Source organism: Emys orbicularis, chromosome 19 (assembly GCF_028017835.1).
Source record: "Emys orbicularis isolate rEmyOrb1 chromosome 19, rEmyOrb1.hap1, whole genome shotgun sequence".
Taxonomy (NCBI): Eukaryota; Metazoa; Chordata; order Testudines; family Emydidae; genus Emys; species Emys orbicularis.
Window position 1 is genome coordinate 6,415,912 of NC_088701.1, and position 18,708 is coordinate 6,434,619.

The following is an 18,708-nucleotide window of genomic DNA, read 5'->3' on the forward strand; positions in this document are numbered from 1 at the left end:
GTTATTTAATGAAATACCTTTCAGTGGATGTGTGAAGAGGGGACGCTCAGGTAGGAGGAGGGAGGTTATTTTACTCTGTATCTGGCACTGGTCTGAGTGCCGCTTAACTAGTGTCCAGCTCTGGTGTCCCCACTTCCAGACAGATGCTGATGAATTGGAGAGAGGCCAGAAGGCCCGTGAGGATTCGCAAACCTGCCCTGTAGTGACAGACTCCAGGAGCTCAGTTGGATTAGCAGAGACAGGGAAGGGGTCACTCGGTCAGTCTATAGGGACTGTGATCATGGGCTCTTCAGTCTCGCACCCAAAGGGCTGGAAGTGAGACCGTCACACTGGAAATCGGCAGGGAGGGTAAATGAACCCCGGGACAGCTTCTCCGGGGGCGTGGTGGATTCTCAGCACTGGCCCTTTCCCAATGGAGCCGGGACGTTCTGCTCTCAATGGAGCAGGAGTGAATCCAGGGGGGGCGGGGACCTGTTCTGCAGCTGGTTGGACTCCGAGGGTCACTGTGGGCCCAGCTGTCCTTAGAACGTGTCATCTAGAGGGTTAGAGCAGCGGGGGCTGGGAGTCAGGACTTCTGGGTTCTCTCTCCAGCCGCCACACACGTGGCTCCTCGAAGCAGCTGTTTTTGTCACAAAACTTAATATTTTAATAACTTTAAAAAGATCATTTTTAAAACCAGTGTCCCCAGTGAGACACAGACAGCCGAGCCCTGGGGGCCGCCGCAGGCTGGGGCCGCTTGCCTCCTTCAGCTCCGGCCATGTCGTACCGTCATCGAAGCCAAGGGTGGTGGCTGATGCTGCAGTCCCTGGGGGGAGGGGCGGGGTCCTCTGGGGGGTGGGGTCATCACTGCTGGCTGGATTGATCTCCACTGCCCGCGCTCAGCCCGGCCCAGCGTCGTACCGCAGGCGGGGCCGGGGACCCGGTCGTACCAAAGGGAAAGGCGCCCCCTGTGGCCAGAGGACGTCGCGTCGGAGCTGAGCGGCTGCCCTGTTGGCGTTGCTATTGCTGGCGATGCTGGCAGCGCGCAGGCCTGGGGCTGGTGAGTGCCCAGCGGGTGGGGGCAGCTGGGCAGCGTAACGGTGCCCCCCGCTGCCTGGCAGGTTCCGCTGGGCAACCGTTGAAGCATCTGCATGCAGCGAGTCCAGGTGCGTGGTGGGTCTCTGCTCACGGGCAGGGCCAGGCCGGGGGCAGGGGGCCGGGTTTTCTCATGTGCAAAGCTGCGGTGTCCGGAAATGGGCTGAGCGCAAGAGAGCTACAACCCCGAATCCTGCGGTGGCTAGAGCCCCTGCTGGGAAAGGGGGGGTGGTGGGTTAGAGCAGGACTCGACCCCCCCACTGTCCCCTCCCCCCCAGGCTGCCTCATGGTGAGTCAGAATGACAAATGGGTTCCTGGCTCTCAGCCCCTCCCAGAGCTGGGGACAGACCCCAGGGGTCCTGGCTCCTAGATCCCCCCTCCCCTCCCAGAGCTGGGGACAGACCCCAGGGGTCCTGGCTCCTAGATCCCCCCTCCCCTCCCAGAGCTGGGGACAGACCCCAGGGGTCCTGGCTCCTAGATCCCCCCTCCCCTCCCAGAGCTGGGGACAGACCCCAGGGCTCCCAGCCCCTCTCTCTGGCTTCTAATTCCTTTTCAGCCCAGCTCTGCCTCATTTCTCTTCTATCCCCCCCCCCCCCCCCCCCAACACGGGCAGGAGGCAGTGAGCACTTGCTGGGTGGGGTTTGGCTGTGGGGGCTGGAGCAGGAGGGGAGTGGGGGGGCAGGGAAGGGCTGCAGGGCAGAAGGCTCCTGCACTGTTGTGGAGCCCGGCCCGGCCCCCCCTTACCCGCGTGGTGGTCGAGCTGGAGAACTTGGAGTACTTGGCCGGTCTCTTGAGGCCGCCGCAGCTCAGCCACCTGCGGTAATCGTCCCTCACCTGGCAGGAGAGAGGAGAGGGCTGGTCACCCCACGGCGCAGGGGGGTCGCGGGGGTGGGGCATCAGCTGTAGGGAGACAAGGGCCCAGAACTGGCCGGGCAGGGCGGGAGCCAGCCCTAGCCCCTCCCACCAGAGGGCACTGGGGGAAGCTCCCAGTGGGGGGCGCTGTGGGGCAGGAGCGCTGGCTAGTGGGGGGTAAGACGAAGTGGGAATGTTCTCTGAATACTGTGTGGGTGTCTCAGTTTCCCCTCTGCATTTCTCAAGTATCTAGGTGGTGGGATAAGGGGGTGTGATGGCAGAGCCCGAGAGGGCCAGTGTGATGGTATCTGCACAGAGAATGGCCGACACCCCGTCTCCTGGCAACTGATGGCCTGGGCCCCTCCCCTGCAAAGGTGCCAACGGAAGCTGTTGGAGAACAAAGCGATCAGGTGAGCTCCTGGCCCAGGAAAGAGACAAAGGCCAGAGGAGGGGCTGGAGAGCGCCGGCTGGGAGAGTTCCCGGGGGGGGGGGGGCACTGAGGGGCAGAGGTTGAGCGCCGGCTCGGGGGGGACTGGCCTGTTTGTTGATCAGACAGTGCAGCAGGAAGATGAAGAGCCCCTGCAGGCTGTTGAGGATGGTGAAGATGTAGGAGACGACCAGGCTGCGCTGGTTGAACTGGAACAGGCCGAAGATCCAGGTGGTGCCCAGGACGCAGAGCTGGGCGATGGCCGTGATGGTGAGCACCCTGCGGGGGAGGGGGAACCAGTCACTTGACCCCGCCCCTCCACCGCAGCCCACCTTCCATTCCCCCTGGGGTCCCACCCCTCAGTCACAGCCCAACTCCCCTCCCTCCTCAGGGCCCCACCCCTTGAGGACTTGCCCCACCTCCCCTTCTCTCCTAGGGCCCCGCCCCTTGAGTCAGAACCGCCCCTCCCCCCGCATGTGACTGACATCTCCTGCACACAGCCCCACCTCCCCAGACTCTGCCCCCCAGCCAGTAGGCGGTGGGGGAAAATGTCACTCATATGTGGCCCCCTCTCCCCGGTTCCCCCCACACATGGTGGGATGACTTCTACTCTAATCCCCCCCCAGCTCCCCCTCCCCCGACGGGGGGCAGCAGGGCAGTGCCAGGGTCTCTGCTGCCCCCGGGGCCGCGCCCGCTACCTGAGCTTCTTCAGCTGGCTCATGTCGGGGTTGATGTCGGCGAATTTCAGCGACAGCTTCCAGACGGTGACCACGAAGATCACGGCGTTGACCTGCCGGGGGCAGGCGAGAGGCGGGTTGGGAGGGCAGCAACAGTGTCCTGGGGGTGGGGGCTATGGGATTTGCCAGCTGTGCAGCCCATGGGGCAGCCCCTTGCCTGGGCCGGGGGCGCCCCACTCCTCATAGTGACCCAGCTCTGCCCCTGGAGGCTGGAGACGTGAGGGGAGTCAGTGAGGGGCCCAGCTGCCCCGGAGCGGGGGCTGGATGGCTGGGGAAAGAAGCGAGGGCAGCTGACAGCCAGGCCCTCAGGGGCCGGCCAGGGGGCCAGGCGCTGGCATGGGGCTGGGCTGGGGGAGGGGATTTACCGCGATGATGATGCAGACGGGCGCCAGGAAGCTCCAAATGAATTGCTTCTCCAGCGAGAGCCAGCAGCTGTGGGGGAGGGACAGACACGGGTCAGTCACTCACCTGCCAGCAGGGGGCACTGCAGGGTGGGGTCTGCCCCCCCTACTGGCAGAGCGGGGGATAGAGACTTGCCAGCCCCCCACTTAGTGCCTGGGAGCTTCCTTGTGTTGTACAAGTGTCCCGGGCTGGGGCCCTGAGCAGAAGTTGCCCCTGGCCCAAGTGGCAGCAGGGTGCCCCCCTCCCTCACGCTGGCCTCACCCACCCCATGGGGGCCCACCCCCCCGTCCCCCGGTGGGCCCCGATGGCAGCGGCACGCCCAGCTGAGCCGCTCCTGTCCCCGTGTGCTGCCTGGGGATGGTGCCATGTTCCCCTCGAGCCCCTGGCCGCCAGCACTGGGCCTGGCCCCCTCCCCCGGGCCGGTGACTCACTGGCGCGCCGTGCCGTAGCCCTCGCTGTAGGTGGCGGCCGAGACGCCCACGATGAGGGCCGGCACGCCGTAGCCCAGCAGGAACATGTAGCGGCGCCTGAGGCCGTGGGGGGTGAAGACCTGAACCACCAGCAGGTAGAGCTCGGCGCCCTCCAGGCACATCCAGCAGAAGGCGGCCAGGAAGAAATAGTGCAGGAGCCCGGCCACCACGCCGCACACCACCTGCAGCCAACGGGACGTGGGACGTCAGGGCCGGGCTCCCGGCTCCTCCAGCCCCAGCCCCTGGCAGCAGGGGGCGCAGTGGGGAGCGGGGCAGGAGCACTGGCTGTGGGGGGAGCTCCCGGCTACTTCAGCCCCAGACACTGGGGGCACTGTAGGGAGCAAGGCAGGACTGCTGGCTGTGGGATGGCTCCTGGCTTCTCCCACCCCAGCCTGTGCCAGCAGGGGGCACTGTGGGGAGCAGGGCCCGAGGCTGGCTGGTGGGGTGCTGTGTGGAGCCAGGCCTGAGGCTGGCTGGGGGGGAGTTGCCAGTGGGGGTCTCTGCAGGGAGCGGGGCCCGAGGCTGGCGGGGGGAGCTGCCAGTAGGGGGCACTGCGGGGAGCAGGGCCTGAGGCTGGCTGGGGGATCGCTCTGGGGAGCGGGGCCCGGGGCTGGCGGGGGGAGCCGGGTACCCTGTTGCCGGTGCTGGAGGTGCCGGTGAGGAAGACGGTGTAGGCGATGAATAGCGCCAGGCAGAGGTGCAGGTGGATGGTGGTGCGGGGGCCCTTGAGGGCGCGGCAGAAGAGGAAGGTGACGATGGACAGCAGCAGGCACAGCAGCGAGATCACCAGCCCCACCTTGGTGATGACGTCCAGGGTCCAGTCCTGTGCCGGGGGTGGGGGGGGTGAGGGGGTTAGTCAGGGCCCCCCCCCCCCAAGGAGCAGCCAGGCTGGACTTTAGGGTACAGCCGGACTAGCCTGTTGGCCTCGCTCTGCGCCAGGGCTGGGAGAGTCCCCTAGTGGCGACACTGGGCAGCCTGCGGGAACCAGTGACTGGCTGGGTCCAGCCGCCCAGATGGATTCGATGCTGCCCAGCCTGCCCCCATCCCTCCCGAGGGGCTGACCCACAGCCCCAGGGCCATGGGAAGCCGAGGGGGCTCTAGGGTCACCACCACCCAAGGGGGAATCCCTGGCACCGATCCCTGCAGGATGGGGGCGCCAGAAAGTGCGAGGGGCCGGGACTGTTCCCCGGAGCAGAGAGCAGAGCGCCCCCGCCTGGCGGGAGGAAGCCCCTGCCTGGGAGGGAGCTGCTTTTAGACCAGACGGACGCGCTTGTGGCTAAGGTGTTGCAGCTCAGGACTCCTGGGTTCTACCAGCTCCGGGAGGGGAGCAGGGTCTGGGGGTCAGAGCAGGGGGCTGGGGGTCAGGACTCCTGGGTTCAATTCCCAGCTCTGATGTCACCTCCCTGTGTCTCCTTGAGTGAGGCATTTAACCCCTCTCTGGCTCTGTGTGATGGGGATGGGGACGCTCCCTGCCCTGCAATGCAATGGGGTGAGCCCCCTGCCCCTGCTGCCCCCCAGCTTCCCGGCCAGGCATGCAGGCACGTCGGTCGCTGCTACGTGGGGAGTCTCCCTGTGCCCTTTGGGGGGTGGCTGCTTGTGACCCTGATCAGATCCAGGGCCCCGCCTGCCGGTGGGGAATGGGTTTACTCCGGGGGGAATCTGAGGGGAAGAGCAGAACCAGACCAGCCCCAGGTCCCAGCGAGGGCCGCGCCTACCTCCAGCTCGTAGAAGGCCATGAGCACGGCGAAGCTGGTCAGGTGGTTGCACTGGCAGCGGGTGCTGGTGGCGTTCAACTTCTGCAGGGTGCAGCCGTCGGTGGCCCAGCGCCTGCTGTCAGGCTTCCAGTAGGCGCAGAGGAGGCGCAGGTCAGTCTTGTTCTCCTGGGGACAGAGAGACGCTTGGGGCATGGGGGGGCAGGAGCGGGGGGGGGGGGGGGGCTGGCTGGGGCCGCACAGGGGGCAGGACTCCCCAGGCCCCGAGAGTGCAGGTCGGGGGGGTACGAGCGGCTGGGCTGAGGGCACAGAACATCAGTTTGTCCCGGGGTGGGAGGTGGATTCACCTGCTGCCCGGGGTGGGGGGTGTTACTAGAGATGGGCCCAGGCTCTTCCCCCCAGCGCCCCAGGCTCTCCTCCCCCCATGCCCAGCCCAGGGGCTCACCGGCACCGGGTGGCTGAAGCGGATGCTGACGGAGAGGCCGAGTGCCTGGGGGTTCGGGTCACTGATGAAGGCCGACACCACTGGAGACAGCACACGGTAGCTGGGCCGCCCCGGCTCCTGCGCCCACTTCCCCGTCTGGCCGATGTCGTCCCACTTGGGCATCTCTACCCGCCCAGCACCGTCCAGGATGGGGCTCATCCCCTGGTATGTCAGCAGCCCGGCCAGCGTGAAGCCTGCGAGAGACAGAGGAGATGGATGAAATGGGGGGCAGGAGGGTCCCAGGGGCAGACTGGTGCCAGGGGGTGCTGTGCTGCTGGGGATGCTGCCCCCAATGCCCTGGCCACGCCCCATCCCCCTACACACCCCAGCCTGGCGCAAGGGGGTGCTGTGCTGCTGCTCCCAATGCCCTGGCCGTGCCCATCGCTATACACACCCCAGCACAGGCGATGACCACATACCTTCTTTCTGCCCTGGGGCTCCGGCCCACTTTAATTCCATCTGCGTCTTGCTCTGCTGCAGCGTCACGGTCTCCTGGCTCTGGTTCCCGGCCTTCCTGACCGCCAGCCCCAGCTCTGCAACCACAATGCCGGCCAGGGCTCACAACAGAGACGTGGAGAGGAAGCCTGTAGCTAGGCAAGGTGCTTTCCTGGCTGTGGGGGGAGCTCCCAGCTACTCCAGTCCCAGCCTCTCCCAGCAGGGGGCGCTATGGGGAGCCGGGTGGGAGCACTGGCTGTGGGGGGTGTCACAGAGTCCCCGGGCGATGCTCTGGAACTGCTCCCCACAAAGCCAGTCAGGACTTTGGGGAGCCTCCTCTCCCATGGAGCAGACTGTCTTCAGGGCAAGAAGCTCACACGGCTTCACCTCCTGGGTCTGCCCTTGGAGCATTCAGCATATGCCCCTCCGTGCGCTTCCCACAGCGAGTCCACCCAGGCGGGGTCCTGGGGAAGCCAGAAGTCCTGTACGCACCCCCACTTCGCAGTCAGACGTGACTCTCAGCCAGCCAGTAAAACAGAGGTTTATTAGATGACAGGAACACGGTCTAAAACAGAGCTTGTAGGTCCAGAGAACCGGATCCCTCAGCCGGGTCCATTCTGGGGTCCCGCGAGCCAGACACCCACATCTGCCCTCACTCCCCATCCCCAGCCAGCTCCCAACTGAAACCCCCTCCTGCCCCTCCTCCTCTGCTTTGTTCCTTTCCCGGGCCAGGAGGTCACCTGACCTCTTTGTTCTCCCACACCTTTAGCATCCCCTTGCAGGGGGGAAGGGCCTGACCATTAGTTGCAAGGCGACAGAGGTCAGTCAGAAACTGAGGCACCCACACAGTATTCAGAGGAAACATTAAGAACAGTCCCACTTCATCACAGGGGGGAGCTCCCGTTTCCCAGCAGGGGGCACTGTGGGGAGTGAGCGTAGGCTGCAGGTGATGAAAGCCCAACTGGGGCCAGGTGCTGACCTGTGCCTTTGGGGGATGCGATGCTGATCGTCCTGTCAGGCAGGGTCAGGGCCAGTGTCTTCAGCAGCTTCTCCACTATGGCCATCAGCTCCGTCGCGATCCGGTGTCTCCACTCCACGCTCTCGCTCTGCTGCCCGACCAGATTTATCTGCTTCTCCAGAATGTCCAAGAAGCCCTGGCCAAGCAAACGTGGGGGGTGTTGGTGTCACAGTGCCTGAGCCCCTGCCGTGCCCCCCATTCCTAGATTGCTAGTCTTCCACTGCCTTCCCACAATCCCCCTGAAAGGAAAGACAAGTTCTCCTGCAATTGACATCGCTGCTTGGGAGGTCAGACTAGATGATCACAATGATCCTGTGTAGCCTAGGAAACTAGGAGAGCAGCTTCTTGGGCACAGAGCCCACTGGAGAGGCAGGCATGGGAATTTTTGGGCAGTGCTGCTGTTTATTTCTCTCCTGTTCCAGGCGCTGCATCCCTATAGATCACCCTGAGACTAGATCCAAGTAGGAGCAGCGATTCCTCCCCCTAACGGGAACACACCCAGCAAGGCCCCGAATTTTGTCTTGGCACCTGCAGCTGCCCCATCACAGACTCAGCGCTCTGAGCCTTCATCTGCTTCAGCTCCTCCAGCGCCGCCTTGCAGAGACGTCCCACCTGTGCTGGGAAGCTGCCCAGGAGGTTCTGCAAAAAAAGTCCAGGCCTGGCTCAGGAAAAGAGATCACAGAATCGCAGCCCACCTCCCCCCGTCCCGAGAGGCTCCCTCGGCTCAGAAGCCAGGCGCCAGAGGGAGCGCGGGCAATGCCCCGTCTGGCCCCTAGGGGGTGCACGGCGTTTGCAAGGGATGGGGGGGGAAGGCGGTTGCAAGCTGAAGCGTGTTGCAGCAGCCTAATGCTGCTGATCCTGGAAGGTGAGAATCACCCCGGGGGCAAAGGCCTAGGCTGTGGCTGGACTGCAGGGGCTCCAGGGACTGGCCACTGGCTCTTTGCCCAGGGGCAGGTTTGGCCCCAGAATCCTCGTTGGACGAGATCAGTGAAAAGCAACGTGGCACTAAAGGGGAATCGGGGTCTATCCCCCCCCCCCCCCCCCCCCGGTGTCTGTGCCCCACTCACCTTGGCTCCGGCAGAGTTGTCATCATCCAGCAGCGGGGGGCAGGTGAGCTCTGGGGAAGGAAAGGGAGGAGGAGTGAGAGATGGGCGGGGGAAATGCGGGATCTGCCTGGGTAGGTGCATGCACTAGAGGCAGGCACACAGAGCAGGACTCATTCCCTCCAGCAGGGGGCAGCAGGGACACACCCAGCCCATGTCAGTGATATGGGTGTAATAGATCCTCTCCCAGCAGGGGGAGCAGTGACCCCCCCACACACACACTCAGCCCCACACGTGCCCAGCCCCTTCTCCCCATCCTCCGCCCACGAGCCGGTCTCTGTGAAAGGAACCGTCCCCCCTCCCCGTCCTAGAGGGACTGAGCTGCAGTGTGGTGGGGCGGGGGCTGTGGAATCATCCCAGCCGTATCTCCCCTCAACCCTCTCCCCCCAGCTGTGCGTGGTTCTGGTGTGTGTTGGGGGTGGGGGGGAGAATCCAGCAGGGAGCCCTGGGCTGGCCCCACAGTGACCTCTAGTGGCCACTAGGCACAGACTGCGCCCCCTGCTGCCATCTTCCCAGGGCAGAGAATCCAGCCGTGCACAGGAATACAGGCACTGCTGGGGTGGGGGAGATGCCCGGCCCCTGGCAGCCCTGCTCACCCCTCCCCAGCCTGGCCCTGCTCCGCTCCCAGAGCCAGACATGGGCACGCTGGTGGCTGTGGCTCTGAGGCAACCGGAAACACCCCAGTAGACGGACAGGCTGGGCTGGGGGGAGGTGAGAGCCTGGAGGCTGAGCCCTCCCTGGCCAGGGCTGAGACCCAAAGGGATCCCATCCATGGGGGGCAGGGGGGCTGATGCACCGTCCCAGACCAGTTCCCAGCTCACTGCTCCCTTGGGCAGGACCCCAGGCCTTGCCAAGACCCCCCAGGTGCCCCCTCCATGCCCCCCGCGGCAGGACCCACCTTGGCACAGGGTCCTGTTCCTGTTGGAGGGGACGTAGCCGGCCCGGCACTCACACCAGTAGCTTCCGTAGGTGTTGACACATGTGGCGTTGGGGCTGCAGATATCTTGGGTCTTGCGGCACTCGTCGATGTCTGAGAGGGGAAAGCGGGGGGGGGTGTCACACACAGCACGGCTGGAGGCGCACGGGGGGCGAATGACCATGGAGGCCCCCCCCACCAATTGCAGGGGGCGTGGTCTGTCGGTCAGTCTCTCTGCTCCATCTAACCCCCCCATTCTATTCTCCTTTCTTCCCTGTTATTTGCAGTGCCCCAATCCCTGCCGCACAACCCCTCCCCCACCCCACAGATTGGGGGGCCCAACCTTTTCCAGACCAGGGCCCTGCGATCCCCTCCCTGCACCAGCCCTGACAGAGCAGGGTTAAGGGGGGGCCCGATCAGCCAGTTAAGCTGCAAAGGGGAAGTGACTTAGGCTGCGTGCAGGGCGCTAGCTAGAAGGAAGCTCGCCTGGGAGGGGACAGGTGGGGCTTCTCTACAGCCCGAGGGCTGGGCCCAGTGGTGGGGGCCTGAGGCGAGGGGGGCTAGGAAGCCCCGAGTGGGGCTAGAGGCCCCAGAGGAAGGGTTTCGCTAGCAGGCATAGGAGAGAGGGGTCTGACTTTGAAAGGCTCCCCCAGAATGGGGATCACAGCGTGACCTGGCCGGACGGCCGAGACACGGGGCAGCTGCGACTCCGGGAGCTGCAATGGTGGAAGAGAAGAAAGGGGGCACTGAACGGGAGATAGTTGTCAGAAGGGGGCGCCACGCTCAACGTTACAGACCCCAGCCTGATGGGTCCCCTCCCCGTTCGGGATACACCCAGCACCGCCGGTCCCATGGAGCACTAGGAGAAGGGTTGGTGGGCTGCACCCAGGGGAGTGCAGGGGAATTGGGTGCTCTCCCTTTAATCTAGTTTCTTTGCTCTCTGGTGGCGCTCACGGGGGTCTATGGCAGAAGCCCGCAGACCCCCACATGCGGCCAGGCCCTGCACGGCTGGTAAATGGGTTGTTTGAAGGCAGCTGGATCCAGGGGATCCCCCTACTCCTAACACTGCACAGTGAGCAGCGGCAACGTCCATTCCCAGACCCTGCTGTGACCCCCAGGCCCAGGGCCCCGCGGGGCGAATCCACTGAGCCCTCGGACGGATGATGCCAGCTCGACACTCGCTGCCGATCCGGCCTGTGGAAGCCGAAGCCAGAAGAGACCCGCCCAGCCTGACCCCCAGCATAGCTCCAGCCGGAGTCGCCAGCCAGCGGTACATGAATCCGGCCCCAAACGCAGGGGACTTTACTGCCCTCACTGCCTCTTGGGGCCTTTCACCACTGTGGAGTGTCTGATCTAATTGACAGACGGGCCCCGCCCTGCCCAGCACAGAGAGCCCTGCTGTGATCTAGCCAAACGCTGGAGGGCCGTGCACCTGCCAGGCTACCAACGCGGGTAGCGCCAGCTGCCGGGCAAGGGGGGATACACGGGGGATGTCGGGGCTCCATGGCGCAGTGGGGTCACTCACCCCATGCAGGGAGTGGGGTTTTCTACCTACGGACCCGGCCTGTACGTGCAGAGACGCATTCATTCCGGCCAGCCAGCCCCTGAGGAGCCTGCAGTCTTGTCTGGGGAAATGAGAGATGGAGAAGCAGAGCTGGGATGAAAACCCCTTGAAGTCAGTGGTGCTGCACCAATTTACACCACTGGGGCTCTGGCCCCCGCTTTGTGACCATTTCACATACAGAAACGCTGAGTTGGTGGCGACGCATGGGGGACGGGCGCATCGTCCGTCATTCCCGCGGGTTGGGGGAAGCGGTTGAGCTGCTGCGGAAATGGCCATGACCGATTCTCCCAGAAATCCCAGCCAGGAACGAGTGCTGGAATTCGACATTTGCCTGCTTATTAACCCAACATTTCAGTCGTCCAATCAGGAAGCAGAGAAAGACCATGGAACTCAGGCAACCAATTGTACAACATCAGTGACAAGTTTTCGGAGCAAACAGTTTGCCAATAAAATCACAGACATTTATCCACCCAAACAGTCGAAGGGTCGGCTGGTGAACGAGGAGGCTTGGATCAGCATGCAGAGCTGTTCTGCTGCCTCCCCCTGGCGTTCAGATCAGCAGTGGCTTATCAGTCACCATCCCTGGGGACAGATGGATGGCGACCCTTCTTGATGAAATAGGGGCAGGGCCACAGAAGAAAGCTAAGCTCTCCCCGATATTTATCCATAACGCTTCTGCTTCTCACAGAAATCCTTGTGGCTAAAATTCCCTTTGCCTGGACGTCAGCAAACATGTCAATCAGCGGGGAGAGTCAAGAGCGCTCACGGATCCTTCCCTTGGGCCGTGCTCCAGCAGCTCTTTCTCAGACTCCCCTTCTCTCTCTTTCCCATGACAGCGTTTTGCTATTTCCCGCTATGCCCCTTCCCCTCGGTCGTTATTTGCATAAAGGCAGCACCCAGAGCTCTGCACACACACTGCCATAAAGAGCTTCTAGTCTAAATAGACAAGAGGTGGGAGAGAAAACTGAGGCAGGGAATTGCCCAAGGACACCCAGCAGTAACAGAGCTGGGACTAGAACCCAAGTCTCCTGAGTCTCTGTCTCAGACCGACCCACTAGACCTTTCAGCTTGCTTCCTCCAGAGAAGGCCAAGAATGTGTCTCCCCTGCCTCACCATGCAGATTTTACCCTCTGCTCCCCGTCACTGAGAGGAGCTTTGTGTCTCCTGGCTCATGTCCAGGAGTGCATCAGGGCTGGAAAAAATCCCTTGTTCCTTTGGCAGGAAACTCAACTTTTTGCTCCATTGTTAAACCTCTTGGAAGGCAACAGGCCTATGCCATGCCTGTGAGGGGGCTTGTATGGGCCAGCACCTAGCAAAGGCCACTGAGCCACAGAACAAGGAGAGAGCAAGTTTGTCCTGCTCTAGTGGCTGGTTCCCATAAGTAGATAACAGCCTACTACAATGACTAGCTAACTGGTTCTTTTGTGATGCCAGCTCCTTCCCCAGCCTTAGCAGCTGCTGAGGGTTTGGTTAATGGGGTTCCAGAAACTAATGAATTTTTTGAGCCCAAGCTGTATTAAAGGTTGTCCAACACAGAGTCCTCGGCTCCGTCTCAGCCCAGTTTGCTTTGCAAAGACCTGACCTTCCCCCACCTCAAAGCTCTGCTATGAAAGAGCATCTTGGGCTATAATTGCAGTTGGAGGTTTGGGGGGATGTTTCAGCTTCTAACGACGTCCCTAATGCCCTACGCTCGTGCCTCTGTGGAATTAAGCAGCATGGCACGAGAAATGGCGACCTTCAGTCCCTGGGCTCAGTTTCCAATGTGTAAGACAGGCTGGGAGTCAGAACAGACACTTTGTCCGGGTGTGGCGCAGAGAAAGAGCGAGACCTCAGGGCAACCTGGTTAGTTTCACCCTCCAGGCATGCGGGTTAGTGTCAGAGATCCTGGGTAAGATCAGTGGCCGTGCATTAACACCATCGCCAACGCCAAGCAATCAATAAAAGCCCCAAACCGTTCACCAGGCTGCAAAAAAGTCATGAGATTGGTTTAAAAATCATGAGATTTTTCTTTTTAACAATCCATTTTGGCTTCATTTTGTTTGACTCTGGTTTGGGAGCTGTCGGTCACCCCAGCATAATGTTTGGCAGTTTTTCCTCCGTCATGTGGGCCAGGCCCTAATTTTGATTTTAGGCAAATGCGGAATCACATGACTCTGGGAGGTGGGGCTTTAAGGCAACACCACACGTTAGCAACACTGCAAACAAGCCAGAAACATCATGCCTTTCCCACGACTCTTTCCAGCTCCCGTTGTACCTGTGCAGATCTTAGACGGATTCTTTTGACTCTTCCCAAATCCCTCACTGCATTTACACATGTAACTCCCTGGCATGTTGATACAGGTCCCGTGGGGCTCACAGATTGTGGTGTTTTGCTGGCACTCGTCAATGTCTGCAAGGAGAGAGAAAGTGCTAGGTCAGGCTGATCTAGGAGCTGTACCTTGGGCACTGGGGTGACGCTGCTGGGGGATAATCCAGGCGTCCGACATGCACCGTGCTCTGGGGAACGGGGCTGGTTAGAGCCAGGAGTTCAGTTACTGGGTCAGCGAACGGGAGCAAGTTGGCTATTGTCTGGAATGAGCCGCTCCAGCTGGGAAGGGAAAAGCAGCCCTGCCAGGACACGCGCGGGCTGCTTGCTAAAGCTATCAAGCGCATCTGGCGATGCCCAGTGCCGCAATATCAGTGCAGACGGCAATGCCTGAATGAGCCGTCCGCCCCTGGAAGGGACAAATGGGGAGTTGCTTTGGAGGAAGGGGATAGAGAATAACATGAGGGCTAGTCTAATGCCTGGAGATCAGTCAATGGGGTGACCTCCTCTGCAACCCATGAGCTGCCCTGGGCACCCCCTTGCAGAAAGGACAGTGCAGAACCAGAGGGGTTCAGAGACAGGCAATGAGAATGATCAGGGGCCTGGAAAAACCTTCTATGGAGAGAGATTGAAAAGACCGGGACTGTCACCTTAGCGTGAACATAAGCGGGGATGTGATAAGAGTCTATAAATGACTGACGGGGATAGAGAAGGGAGATGTGGAGCTTCTGTTCTCCCCATCTCGTAACACAAGAGCAAGGGCCAGTCAGGGAAGTGAGAAGAGGGGAAATTCGAAACTGAGCCAAGGAAAGGCTGTTTCACGCAATGTGCGATTAGCCTGTGGAACTCCCCTCCACAGGAGTCACTGAGGCCAAGAATTTAGCAAGATTCAAGGAGCGACTGGACATTCCTACGGATGATGAGAACAGCCAGAGTGATCATAGTTAAAGGGCACAAACGCTTGGGAAGAGAGAAAACCTCCTGCTGTGGGGCTTCAGCCCAGCTGAGTATTAGAGACCAGGAAGTGAGGGCAGATTATCCCCTGGCTGCCACTGCAGGGCTCTTCCACCGTCCTCTGCAGCATCTGGCTCTGGCCCGTTGGAGCCGGGATACCAGGCTAGATGGGCCCCAGCTCTGATCCCGTCTGTACTGTGCAAGTGTCAGCGTTACTTGTGTCTCAGCCTGGCCGGGGCCACGGTTTTGCCTCTTCAGAGGCTGAGGTGCTCCCGGGACAGACTGAACCTGTAAGAACCGACCAGCTGCATCCTGCCAAGTGCTGCCTCCTCCGCCCCTCGACCCTGCGACCCTGCGGGGTTCTCCTGACAGCACCAAGGCGGCTCCGCGTTTCCAGAACCTGCTTTATTCCGGTAACGATGTACAATCGGGTTCCGCCCCCGAAGGCTTCCAAGAGTCCATGCAGGATGGGAACGGAGCTTCCAGCGTCCTTATCCATCCCGTCCTGGTGCGATTGGGATGTTTATAGCGGGTAGTGCCGCAGCCGGGGACCCGTGGTGCCAGGCGCTGTACACACATCCAGCCACAGCACAGCCGCTGCTCCAAAGCACTTTCCCCAGCTCCGACGCTCTGTCTGCTAGAGAAGGGGCGCCATGCACTGGGTTTTGGGTGGTGCGGCCAGAGCTCTCCCCTCCCTCGGGCACACGGGTGTCCCGCGGCTTCCAAACTCGCTCCGAGTTGCAGGGAGCTCTGAGATTGGGTGTCTCTAGGGGCTTAAGTACATGGGGAAATTGACGGGAACAGCTCCTGTGGAATCGCTCCCCATCCGGACACTCTGGTCTGGAATAATCAGTGCGCTTCCAAAGAGAACAGCGATCGCCATCAATTCCCCCTGGGGGCAAGCCCTAGGGATTCTCCCCACAGCTCCCGATACCAGCTATCCCCGGACAATCCCCGGGACGCTGGCTGAGATACCTGCGGCGCTGATTTCTTCTTGTGCCTAGACCCGCCCCAGGACACTGGCTGGGGTTATCCCATGCGGCCGGGGGCTGGGCGCAGGAACGGCTGGGCGAGGTCTCTGCCAGGGGAAGTGTTTGAACCAATGGGCTCCTGAGTTCTCCCAGTTCGACGGGCCCAGTGCTCTGCCCCCCCCCAAACGGGGGTGTAAAGGGCGGTTTCCATGGGAACGGCCGGCTAGCACTTGATACAAGCTCTAACTACCGGCTAAACGTCGCAAACAAGGACCTGGAACGCCCCGGCCCCTTCTCCGGTCAGGCCACCCTGGCTGCCTAAGGGGGCAATCCAAACACCGAGGCAGGGGATATCCTGGACCCCATGCGCTGGGGCAGCAGTTGAGGGTCACGGCTGATCACAGCCCCGGTGAGTGGATCTGGTGCCTTTGCTGCAGCCGGCAGCAGCCTCCGGCTCAGCACCAGGCCTGGTATGAGCCCAGGGGTGTGTGTAGGGGGGGGGGGGAGACACTTGCATGTGTGAACTTGGGTGAAGTTGGCTTTCCCAGAGCTGAGCTCGCAGCCATCGCTGCAGGTGCAGTAGTAACTCCCAGCCACGTTGCTGCAGTTTGCGTTGCGTCCACAGTCTGCCGGGCTCAGGCCCTGACACTAGGGTGACCAGATTACATGAACAAAATATCGGGACACATGGAGGGGCAGGTCCAGAGCGCCGCTGAAGAAAAAAAAAAAAAAAAAAAAGGCCCGAGCCAGAATATCGGGACAAATGGCGTCCCAACCATACATCCATCGGGACGCGGGACAAACGACTGAACATCAGGACAGTCCCGATTTTATCGGGACGCCTGGTCACCCTACCTGACACTCGTCAATATCTGCAGCACAAGAGGGGACGCTCTGTACAATCCTGGTAGGGAGACGTTCCCCGTATCACCCGCTCCCCCCTCAGCCCCCCGCACTGAGCTGGGTGACGGGACCCAGGCAACCGGGCCCCTGGCAGCTTAACAATCACAGGCCTGATTCCCAGCTACGCTCAGGCGGCACCAGGCTGCTCTGGCAGTGGAACGGCCACTCGAGAATCCCCCACCCAGCAAAAGGGGCCACCCCAGCTGGTGGGGAGCTGCTGTCGGGGTCCTGCACCCACCCTGCTCCTAGCCCCTGATGTAGGGGCCGAGGCCAGAGTGCCCAGTACTGCAGCTATTCCCTGCCCCCCAGGGCCCATGGGGGAGGATCGGGGTGTGGCTGGGGCACACTGTGCTGTGGCTATTCTCTCCTCACCAGGGCCCATAGGGGGCAGAGCGCACTGTGCTATTTCCATGGCCCAGACACGAGACCCCTTCCAGCTCAGGGGGGCACTAGCAGCTCAGACGCTGCGTGTGGGGCCAGCGAGGGGCCCCTCCCCTCTCCCCAGCGCATCTCTGCAGCACAAGGAGTTTGCTCTGTGGGTCTGTTTATTCCCCATCCAAGCGCCGGGCACAGGGGTGATCCCGGCCCCATGCTCTGCGGGAGCAGGCGAGGGCAGGGCCAATCAGAGGGGGGGCCAGGAGGCCATTTGGCCTGGGCTGCAAACTCAAAGGGGGCCTCAAATTTAGACACTTGTTAATTTTTTGGCATTTGATAAGTTTTGCAACTTGTTTTTATGCGCGTCCCGATCGGACCAAAATGTGACCCACGCGCTCAGCTTAGAGCTGCAAATTTAAGCAAATAAGAGATGTGATTTGGTAAAAGACATCATTTTTTTGTTAACTGATACAGATTTTGTCACATTAAAGAGTTAAAAGTATTGTCAGTTTGCCTGCATCAGTGGCTTCAGGTGAACGCACCTTCAACGTGTTGAAGCAGGTAAAGAACGATCACTGTTCAACTACGGGACAAGAGCGTTTGAATGGGCTCGCCATGCTTAATATCAACTGTGACATTGCACGAAAGTTAGACTTTCCCTCAATAATTATTACATTTGCACAGAAAAAGGCTAGAAAAGCATTTGTTAATTTAAAAAATATTCCAATTATGTCTCACTCTTTTTTTGGTGCCTTATTTTGTTTTCATGTGTCTTCATTTTGTATGTTTATTATGTGTAGGGGCCTCAAAAGCTGGAAGTGGCCTGCGCCTCTCTGGACCTCTGAGAGAGCCTGGGCGAGGGTCATGTCTCATCACAGCCTCGCTGAGGCCTCGGGCCACTGCCAACGCCGGCAGCAGCCCAGGTGCGGCCCCTTGCTGGGAATGGGCACGAGGGGTGGGGGTGTCAGCAGGTGGGGGTCAGGGGAGAGCTCACCCTGGCAGGTGTCCCCACTTGCGTGAGTGAAGTTGGCTTTCCCAGAGCTGGGCTCGTAGCCATCGATGCAGGTGCAGGAGTAATTCCCAGGCACATTGGTGCAGTTTGCGTGGGGTCCACAGTCTGCCAGGCTCGGGCCCTGACACTCATCAATATCTGCAGCACAAGAGGGGATGTTCTGTACAGTCCTGGCAGGGAGACGTTCCTGTATCACCCACCTGTACTGAGCTGGGTGATGGGACCCAGGCGACCGGGCCCCTGGGAGCTTAACAATCACAAGCCTGAGTCTCAGCTATGCTCAGGCCACACTAGGCTGCTCCGGCAGCGGAACGGCCACTCGAGAATATGGTGTGTTGAAAACTGTGTTAGCATCACAAGCTCTCACTTTACATCTGCAAGGGGCTTTCCTGGACTGGTTTGTGGGCTAGGGGACTCGGGTGACAAACATGTGATCTGGGGTTTTCAGCCGTGTGTCTGCCAAAGGGCCAGCCTAGAGCAAAGTGTGGTTAGTTGTGCCCGTCTGCCTTCAGGAGCAGCCTGCTTTGTCTCTCTCTGTTTGGGGTCCTCGTGTGCTAGGGGTCTGGATTCTAAGAATAACCCTGTGTTGAGCTGCAGCCTGCCAGCGAGAGGATATAAGGTTTTTTTCTAACTCTGTGTGTGTGCCGTGACCATAACAGAGGGAAGGGGACCTTCAGACCCAGAACAGCCACTGTGGCTGCTATGAGCCAAGCCCCAGTGGGGCCAAGATTTGGGGAGATTTTGGAGTCCATGTCTGAAGCTGAGTTGCCCAAGGGGTGGGAACAATGGGACTTGGCAGAAATCCCCCTCAGGTTCCAATCAGAGAGGAACACACAGGCATTGCCAGCCTGGGTCAGCCCCAGGGCCCATCTACCCTGGTCTGCGACGGGTGCTACAGAGGAAGGTGTAAGAGTCCTGCAGCAGCAGCCGGGGGATAATCTGCCCCCATGAAGGTCTCCTCCTGGTCTCTAATAGTCAGAGGTCTGCTTAAGCC

At 61.1% G+C, this 18,708-nt stretch overlaps 2 protein-coding genes across 2 annotated transcripts in view; both read right to left on the bottom strand.

Moving 5' to 3' along the window:
- The window catches only part of LOC135891962 (adhesion G protein-coupled receptor E5-like), a 36,413-nt gene extending 35,641 nt beyond the window's left edge, over positions 1–772 (bottom strand). The window contains exon 1 of the mRNA XM_065419645.1: positions 767–772. Coding sequence (XP_065275717.1) covers positions 767–772 — 6 coding nt within the window. The remainder of the gene's footprint in view (positions 1–766) is intronic.
- A 106-nt stretch (positions 773–878) lies between these two features.
- LOC135891963 (adhesion G protein-coupled receptor E5-like) overlaps positions 879–18,708 on the bottom strand; it is a 33,529-nt gene continuing 15,699 nt past the window's right edge. The window contains exons 7-23 of the mRNA XM_065419647.1: positions 17,697–17,852; positions 16,280–16,296; positions 15,934–16,066; positions 9,613–9,744; positions 8,679–8,728; positions 8,140–8,250; positions 7,573–7,747; positions 6,578–6,691; positions 6,120–6,352; positions 5,678–5,842; positions 4,567–4,785; positions 3,924–4,144; positions 3,456–3,522; positions 3,052–3,143; positions 2,464–2,632; positions 1,819–1,908; positions 879–1,160 (exon numbers count right to left, since the gene is read on the bottom strand). Of these exons, the coding sequence (XP_065275719.1) occupies positions 879–1,160; positions 1,819–1,908; positions 2,464–2,632; positions 3,052–3,143; positions 3,456–3,522; positions 3,924–4,144; positions 4,567–4,785; positions 5,678–5,842; positions 6,120–6,352; positions 6,578–6,691; positions 7,573–7,747; positions 8,140–8,250; positions 8,679–8,728; positions 9,613–9,744; positions 15,934–16,066; positions 16,280–16,296; positions 17,697–17,852 (2,426 nt within the window). The remainder of the gene's footprint in view (positions 1,161–1,818; positions 1,909–2,463; positions 2,633–3,051; positions 3,144–3,455; positions 3,523–3,923; positions 4,145–4,566; positions 4,786–5,677; positions 5,843–6,119; positions 6,353–6,577; positions 6,692–7,572; positions 7,748–8,139; positions 8,251–8,678; positions 8,729–9,612; positions 9,745–15,933; positions 16,067–16,279; positions 16,297–17,696; positions 17,853–18,708) is intronic.